We start from the raw sequence: 9,311 nt of genomic DNA, 5'->3' as shown, positions 1-9,311 counted from the left end.
CACTCAATATTTCATATATTCAATAAGACATATTCCATATATTCAATAAGACATTCAATACTTAATTTCATTGTACTATCCATCTTTTTTTGTATTATATATTATATATTCCATATTCTATATCCCACATAAATTTTACAAGAATATAAATAAAAAAATAAAAAACATAAAAAACAGACAGAGTTGGAACTCTTTTAAATAAAATAATATATTCCTCTATACACGATCATACAAAACCCTTTTTTTTTGTATTTATTTTTACTCATATATATGTATGTATATATATATATATATATATATATATGTATATGTATATAAAGGTTATGAAGGGTAATGATGTCAACCAGACCCGAATATTACAGGTAATACCAAGTAAGTGCTGTATACCGACTAGTTTTGCCTCAGATGTGGTTGCAACCTTAATGGGGAATTTAACATGGCTCGTGTATTATCGTGTGTATATATAAAAAGAATGAGATAAAGAGACCAATGGCATAAATAAATTTATATTTTATGTAGAATGTCTTACAGCTGTTTCAGGGAAAATTCAATGTATCCCTTTTATCGGAGACAGTAATAGTAGAAGTTAAGGATTATTAAATCTGTATGAGGATATTTGCAGTAAGAAATGCAAGCGATGCAGAGAAGAAAAAACAAAGAAGAGAAAGTACTTGTAGTATAGTTCCATTCCAAAGGTAAATATCCATGTATAGAATCCGTGTTGGTATTTTCTAGTGATAATTATAGTTATATTGGCAGATATACATCATTTCGTATCCAGTTTACTCAGTGCAATGGTTACTTAAAAGACAGCCCAAAGTGAGTGGAAGATGTGTGTGGGATTGTGAGATCAAGTCATAAGACAGGAAGGAAGGAGGAGGGAATAGTTAAGGGAGAAATGAAGGTAGTAGTGGAAGCAGTAGGCTATAAATAGATGAATAGAGGAAGATGTGTAAGAGATTGTGAGGTCAGATATATGGACAGGAGGGGAGGAAGAAGGAAAGAGAACGAAAAAAAGAAGATAGGGGTGGAGGTATAGGGTTTACAACTCTATATCTCAGGGTCAAACCCTCTCTGTAGCTGGTCTTCTCTTGGAAGAGCCCTGCTTCTCACATGGACAACTGTATGTTGGCTGCTCAAGAGTGGGAAGCAAAACAAACCTATTTGCATATGCTCCACAAGGAAAAACAAGGAATATTGTTTACAACGAGGTGTTATAATGACAACAGCAAGAAAATATGTAATAATTACCTTCTTTTACCAAACTTCATTGACTTTCATATATTTATATTGATATACATATATATATGTGTGTTTGGGTGTGTGTGTGTTTATATCTATATATATAAAGATGAGAATGTGTGTCTGTGTGAATCCCTAAAACTCGAGAACTACACAACCAATCTCATTCCAAATTAACACATGCCCTAATTAGGGTCCATGTAGTATCTTAGGGCAAAAATATTTTTAACTTCTTGCATAGTTCGAGCCCACACCAATATCATATCTCCTCCACTATTTCAGTATTACATGTCAAAAGTGAAACAATAACATCACTCTACTGTAATGTCAGATACTTTCACTTTAATACTGAAACTATTCCACTATTTCAGTATTACGTGTCAAAAGTGAAACAATAACATGTTGCTACTGTAATGTCACACACTTTCACTTTAATACTTTCAACTTCATACTGAAACTATTGAAGTGAAACTATACTCTCACATATATATATAGGCATACTATAAGACCTAAGTTAAAAACATTCCCAACAATTCAACTTCTCTGGTTGACATTAACACTCCCACCCCCAATAGGGGCCTTCATTCCCACATTTTAGAGCTCCATTTTTCAGGAGCAAAATCCGTTTTACAGGTTCCAGAAGACTTGAATTTTGGAATATGCGCATAAAGATCAATAGTATGGGATACATGTGTCATGATTAGAATTTTTTTAGGGTGTGTAAAGAGGGAAAGAACCCTCATCTGCAATTTTGAGGAAATTCGAATTATAGGTATTCCAGTTCCTTACAGAAAATATAACAGAAAAGTCTCATTCTTCAATTGCATGTAACACGGGCAACGCCAGGTATCTCTGCTAGTATACATATATATGTAGGCATGTACATGTATGTATGTATATGCATATATATATATTATTCATATTATTATATGATCGAACGCCACACATCCATTTCCAAGTAAGTTTTATCTTAATACTACCGATGTGCACTCTACCACCTATCTCTATTCTCTCTCCCTCTCTTGTTCTTCCTTTCTTTTTTTCTCTCCCACTCTTTCTCTAATTCTTCTCCTCTCCCCTTCATCGTTCCCCTCTCTCTCTCTCACTCTTTCTCCTTGACTCTCTTGTTGCTCACCACAGTAAACTTATATCCTTTCATGTCCTGTGGTTTTCACATGAATAGTCTTCCTTCCTTTGATGTCAAATTTGCAGTTTCCAAAAAATTCAGAAACATTGGATTATGGTCCATTTTATCATATGTTCAATTTGAAAATCATGCTGCTTTCTGTTTCAAAGTGTGAAGAGTTTATCTTCTCTTCCAAACCGTGTGGGTAGCTTCTAGGATATCCTTAGATTTCTGTCATAGACTAAGTCCATTTTTCATCATAAAATGCTGAGCCCATTCATTAGGCATTCTATTAGTGGATTAGAAGATATCTTGGCTTCTTCAGTCTTATCTCTAACAAGGTTACAGTGTAACCGAGTATCTCCCTGATCAGTGACCTAGCCAAACAGTTCTTTCTCCATCTCTAGATATCTCTATGTGCTCTTTTATCTTCGATATTTCTAGTAAAAAATTTTTGTTTTTTTCCTGTCTTTCACAACTCCCTCTCAGCAAAATTGTTACCATTAACTTCTGCAAATTTTTCAGCTTTAAATTTGAAAACAGTAGCATGTAATAAACATTTTTTCTACTAGTGTGTTGCTGTTGTAACAATAATTGATTTGGCATGAAACGTTACCCTTTTATGTTTAACTCTTAACAAGTTTATGAAAGAATTAAAATATTGTATAAAAGAATTAAAATATTATTAAAGTAAATGAATTAAAATATTTTTGTGTATTAAAATATTTTGTGTATAAGTAATTTATTGCAAATAAATTTTACCAACAAAATGTTATATGGACCCTGGTTGAGAAACCCCTGCTCTAGACCTTCACTTCTTCCATGTTTTTTTCTTATTTCTCTACATCTATTTCTTTACTAATTTTGCCATAAACTCCTCTCACCATTGTATTTATCAATTATCTTTGTTTATCTCATCTCTACACAATCTCCACAAACAATTGTATCAGTGTTGCCACTGACCTCTTCTCATATTAACAGTTCTTTCAAATTTTGTCTCTTGTTACTGTTTCTGTCTATTACCTTTATTTCATTCATCAATTACACTTCATTGTATCAGTCTCACCTCTGAACTCTACACTCAACTAACTCTAAAGACCAATGCCTAATTTTTCCTGGCTTAGTTTTCATACATTAAAGGTATGGTTATTTTATTAAAAATGGTTGCAACCGTATTATCATATTAAATATGCATTCAAGTTGTTCAGCATTTATAATTGTTGCTGATTTTAAAAGCAATGACATTTCTTGCACAAGATGTCCTCGCCTTATATGTAAGTCACATTCCTGATTTTTGTTATTGAATTTGTGTACAAGAAAGGTAACTTATAAACATGTATCTATGGTGTATTCAAGGGTTAACTATTACTGGATTTCTATACTATTTACTAAGGAACTAGGCTGAGAATGATCCAAGTGAACACATAGCTTTACACTAAACTCTCTTCTAAATTTTCTGTCAATCCTTACATAGCTGCCTGCTCTCAGATTTGATGAATAGCTTGAATGCATCCACAAGCCATTCATCTAACCTGATTTTTTATACATCTACCAGATTAATGAGTGCAGGACTTTCTCAAAATCTTTCTCCATACTGACAGACAAATGCAAAGTAGAGTAGTTTAGTCTTCGCTAAGAAATCTTCATTTCTGTTACGAGGAATATGGCATCTTTGGTTAGTACAAATTTAAACTGACCTTATCCAAGCTAATCTTAACCAATACTATACTGTTGGCATTTTATGTCTCTCCCTTGAAGGTTTCTGCCCTAAACATTATTTCCATTTGCCTTTATAGCATAATATTTAATGTATTGTTTGAACTTCACTACTTTCTTTGGAGTCTTCTGTTTTACTGACTTGACTAAGACTCTTTCAGCTACTTTTAAAACTTACTCTATCAATTTGATGCCTCTGTATTTGCTACTCTCTAATGCATCTCTTTTGTCCTTATGAAACTGTTACGCCTGTCATTAGGAATGACAGCTTCATGCATCACTTGATTAATTGAATAATTAGTGTAATATTTACATAATCTGATGGTTTTAGCGTAGCAGTTGATGATTCTGCAGTGTTATTTGCTTTTATCATCTTAATTTCTTTAATAGTTGTGATTCAACAGCCTTTACAGTTGGTGTTTCTGTTGATTCCATTTGGATGAAGTAGGTTTTAATTATTCAATTCATAATGATACTTTCATGCCACCTTCAGTGATAATTAAAATGATGTATGGACATTATTTGCAACAACTCTCTTCTGTGACATTCTGCTTCAAATAAATATTCCCACTCTTTCAACCATGTAGTGCCCTCATAATTTGTGGAGGTATTCATGCAGTGGTAGTCAAGTAGAATTAGAAGTTCAGTTTATTCTTTGGTTGTTTCACTATTATAGTGTTGTCTTATTCATTCTTAGTTTATTCAGGCATTTTGGATGTTGTGTTTCTTTAATTTTACAAACATCAGCAACTTAAATGGTTTTGTCATCTCAGACATTAGAGACAGACCAGACAACAAATTAGGTTTCTACTTCTGTAACTTTATGTCATAACACATTACAGTGAATAACCATGTTTCTTAGCACTCAGTAACATTGTACTTTAACAGCCTACTGTTAAATATCAATAAAACTTTTTCTCCAAACTGATTTAATGAAACTGTCTTCATTAATCAATGTAAGCTTATATAAATATTATAAATTATATATTTAGTGAGACAGCTAAAATTGCTAGGTGAGTGATATATTGAACTATTTGTTGTTGGTTCAAATCTTTGGCAAGCATTTTGTTGTACTACTGGGAACACCTCACATTCATTTAGCTGTTGGGAATAGGTCCTTTCTCTGTTCAGTGCTACAAAAGATTGAAACCAATTGTATGGAACCCTTATCATCTTGAAAAAAAATTACTTCATATTAATACTGATTTTTTTTTCATACAGGAATATAGGCAATAGAGGATTAAATCTAAGGCAGTATATTAATGTTATTTGTTGTTTAGCCCCAGGTCAGCTTTCATGAGCAAACCTATAATAATCAAATGCATTCCAACATGCGTGACTTTTTCTCTTTGCAGCTTTAGTATATTTAGGAATGCATTAGCTTCTATGTCTTTCTTTTTAAGACTGTAAGGTGCTATTTGAGTGATATTAGGCTGAAATTTCTTTCATGTTAAGAGATTTCATAGGGTTTCTTTCATTGATTCAACTAATATTTATTTTATCCTTTCATATGAACTATAAATCTAAGTTTATCTTGATAGAATATGAACTCAATGTATAAGCAATGAAGCTAAATTATGTTAGGTATTCTTATACTATTAATCAACTTCTGCAGTAAATTCACCATGTGCTACCTATATATGGATATTAAATGTCATATGAAAAAGTCTTATTTTCAACTTTTACAAGACAAATAAAAGTATTCTTTCTATTTTCAGAAAGTAGTCAAGAAGATAACTGAAAAAAAAATCATGTTTTGTCACCTCTTTCGTCGACAACGAAATGTAGAAAAAGTATCAAGAGAACTGCCTCCTATTCCAAAAGAAGTTAAATTGTGTCCTCCCAACAGTGATAATGATTTGGATGATTCCAACCACATTTATGAAGAAATTGCAGATATGGGACAAAGAACTAGTGAAAATGTTCAAAAGAAATTAAGCAAAGTCAAACAAAATGATGCTTCAAAAAATAAAGATTCTCAAACTTTTAAGAACTTTCTCCCACAATGTTCTCCTAAAACAAACCTTAAAACTATTCGGGGTCAAAAAGAAAATCATGAAATAGAATATAAAGAAATTGAGTTTTGTGTACCGAGTCAGTCAGAAGTGAATGAATCTTCTTCAAAAAACTTACACTATGGCAAGTATTCAAAGGAACAAGCTCCAACTAAAAACACAGAGACTCATGTTAATTTACAAGGATGCTGTTGCAAAGAATGTTACAGCACTTACAAATGCAATCTAGAAACCCCTGATTTATTTTCAAATTTGAACGGCAAAAGGGATGACAAGTTTAATTCATTAAACTCTAGATACTGCAAGTCATCACAGAAAGTAACAGCTTTTGATTACTGTAAATGTGAAAAGCAATTTAAAAATCAATGCAAGTGTGATTTAAAAGAATTGAAACAACAAAAAGATAGAGAAACCTCCAGTAATGAACTTGCCTTTGTAGACCTATTAGAGCATGAAGAAATGGATGGCAATGATAGTTGGTGTGAGTACCATATGAATACAGCTCAAGGTTATTCTGCAAGCAGTATGCTTAGTGACAATCTTTCATTGAATAATGTCAAAGAAGAACAAAGACAAGATCCTCATATTGTGCAAATTAATAATCACAAATCTTGCAAAGGAGCAAAATTATGTGAATGTGAAGAAAATAGTGACTGTGTTTCTTTGACAAGTGTATCAAGTCTTCCATATAACTGCTCCCTTTCTACATATATTAGTTATAATGATTCATCTTGTAATAGAGTGAAATCCATCAGTGATATGTCAAGTGTAAATAGTAGTACTTTTAGTTCTCTCTGTATTAATGATGTTGCATCAAGAAAAACAAATATTTTCTCAAACAATTATTGCCATAGACGCTCAAGAACTTTACCTGAAATTGCAACAAAAGGACAAAAAGAATTTAAAATGTTTGATATAAATATTGCAAATGAAGTTGTAAGTAAAAATTCTTCAAAATTGCCCAAACAATCTATAGTTTCTTCACCTTTTGAATATAATGGAAAAGTTCGGAAAAACCAAATACTTAATGAACTGATATATTTGAATTATGAACAGTTGCAATTAAAGTGTTTGTAGATCATTGATGATCCCAAATATTATATCTAACTTTTATATTTGCAATATTTTTTGCTGTAAAGATTTTTATATTTCTTTTTGCTAAAAAAAATAATGAATATTGATTCTGAATGTCTGTGATGATGTGAATATGTGATGTAACTCACCCTGGTATGATGTGAAGATTTGATGTAACTAATATTGGCTGATTTTGTGATATTTGAAACATTGCAAATATGTTGTTTTGTTGACATCATGTGTATTAAAATTTAATTGCTTTATGAGTGTGGATAGACATGAAAAATCAGTGTCATAAATATAAGCCTGAAGAATTGAATATGAATATTTGAAGAAGATTGGTATGCTACAACTTTTGATGAATCTGATAGAGGATACAGCAAGCATAGCCATGTAGTTAAGAAGTTTGCATCTCAACTTCATAGTTTCAGTTTTGATTCCATTGCACAGCATCTTCACTAAGTGTCTTCTACAATAGCCTTGGGTCAACCAAAACCTTGTCAGTAAAAATTTGCAAATGGTAACTGCATAGAAGCTTGTTGGAGGGCTCTTTGTTGTTCTTGGATGGTAAGTCCAGTTTAAACTTGCCACCTGGTCTATGCATGCTTTTAGTAGGTGTCACTTTGTTGCAAGCATGTTGGCTACATCTCCTTTCTGAGGATTATTTCCTCTCAAAGTCATTAAGACTCCTCATCTTCTGATGACTAAACAATAAAAAGAATTACTGTTTAAAATGTTTGCTAAGGAAGAGCATTTCACTAGTGAATAATCATATTTCTTTGAGTGAAGATCAGATTTTTTCTAGTAGTGCATCAATAATGAAAGTCAGTATACCATACTATATTTCTATATACATAAATATTTCTCTGTGTCCTTTGATCTAGAAGACAAGAATGATTCAGCTTCACTGAGAAGATCTAATAAGATAGAAACACATTTGGAGTTGTCATAGTGTCTGGTAATGCTCAGACTAGCATTCTACTCACTACAGTATCTATTTATAATTTTAACTAATCTATAAAGACATTTCAATTTTTTTATCTGTGTTGTTGCCATTGCTTTGTTTGATTTTGCTAAACATTGTTCAACTTCGTTTACCTCTTCTCTATGTGGGAATTTTCTTGATCAATTATTGTGCTTGCTGCATTAGATATGTTAGCACTTTTTTCAATATATTTGATTGTGTGTGTATGTGTGTATCAGCAGCAAAATATTCAGAAGCGAATATTTATTAATGTGTCCTTATGATTAATATATATATATATATATACATAGGCAAATTAAAAATAATAAATAGGAAAACAACAAAAGGGTGAACACATGGAATGTATTAGGATGACACTCAGTATCAGATGAAGAAAAGAGTGGGTGTATAATGTTTTGAGCATGGCTCGTTTTCAGGAAGAAAAGAGGAAAAAAGAAGAAAACTCCAAGAAAAGCATGTGTGTTGTTACATTGCTGAATTATACACACACACACACACACAAACACAAAGTATTTTAATATTTCATTTATGCATAGTGATATTAATAACCCCATGTTACAACACATACATAAACTTCAGAAATAGAGAATCAGTAGAGAGCATAACAAGAAATTATATGACAAGGGAACAAAAAATTATGTAATGGACTTCATTAGATTACAACTATTTCTGCTATGAACTCAAAGTGGAGTGCTTATGTATCACCTTGCAGCTTCATTGGATGTTCAAAAATTCTTGTAGCAGAAACAGCTATAAGCTAATGAAGCACATTACATAATTTCTTGTTCCATATATATATATAAATATATATATACAAATATATGTGTGGATATATATATATATATATATATATATATATATATATCTTATTATATGCATTTATTTTCTCCTAGTTAATAATTAACTCGGACAAAATAAATTGGTTAATAGATACCAGGGTAGCAAAGATCACAAAATGACTGTGGTGTAACTCCTGTTTATGGAGGTAGAAACTCCTTGTTATTTTGGGTACTTGAGTATATATAAATTTAGTAAATGGAGTAAAACGCATATGTTAAATGAATTCTTTTATTTCCAACATATGTTTCGAAGATTACAAATTATACCTTCCATAGGAATAGGTGATGTTGATAAGAATGTAATCTTCTCTTCA

The 9,311-nt window shown here is 31.6% G+C and overlaps 1 protein-coding gene across 1 annotated transcript in view; it reads left to right on the top strand.

Annotated features, from left to right (window-relative positions):
- The window catches only part of LOC106880973 (uncharacterized), a 24,359-nt gene extending 16,148 nt beyond the window's left edge, over positions 1 to 8,211 (top strand). The window contains exon 2 of the mRNA XM_014931155.2: positions 5,803 to 8,211. Within this exon, the coding sequence (XP_014786641.1) occupies positions 5,836 to 7,176 (1,341 nt within the window). The 5' untranslated portion in view covers positions 5,803 to 5,835 and the 3' untranslated portion in view covers positions 7,177 to 8,211. The remainder of the gene's footprint in view (positions 1 to 5,802) is intronic.
- Positions 8,212 to 9,311: the final 1,100 nt, after the last annotated feature.

Source organism: Octopus bimaculoides, chromosome 1 (genome assembly GCF_001194135.2).
Source record: "Octopus bimaculoides isolate UCB-OBI-ISO-001 chromosome 1, ASM119413v2, whole genome shotgun sequence".
NCBI lineage: Eukaryota > Metazoa > Mollusca > Cephalopoda > Octopoda > Octopodidae > Octopus > Octopus bimaculoides.
This window is presented reverse-complemented; position numbering and strand designations above follow the sequence as displayed.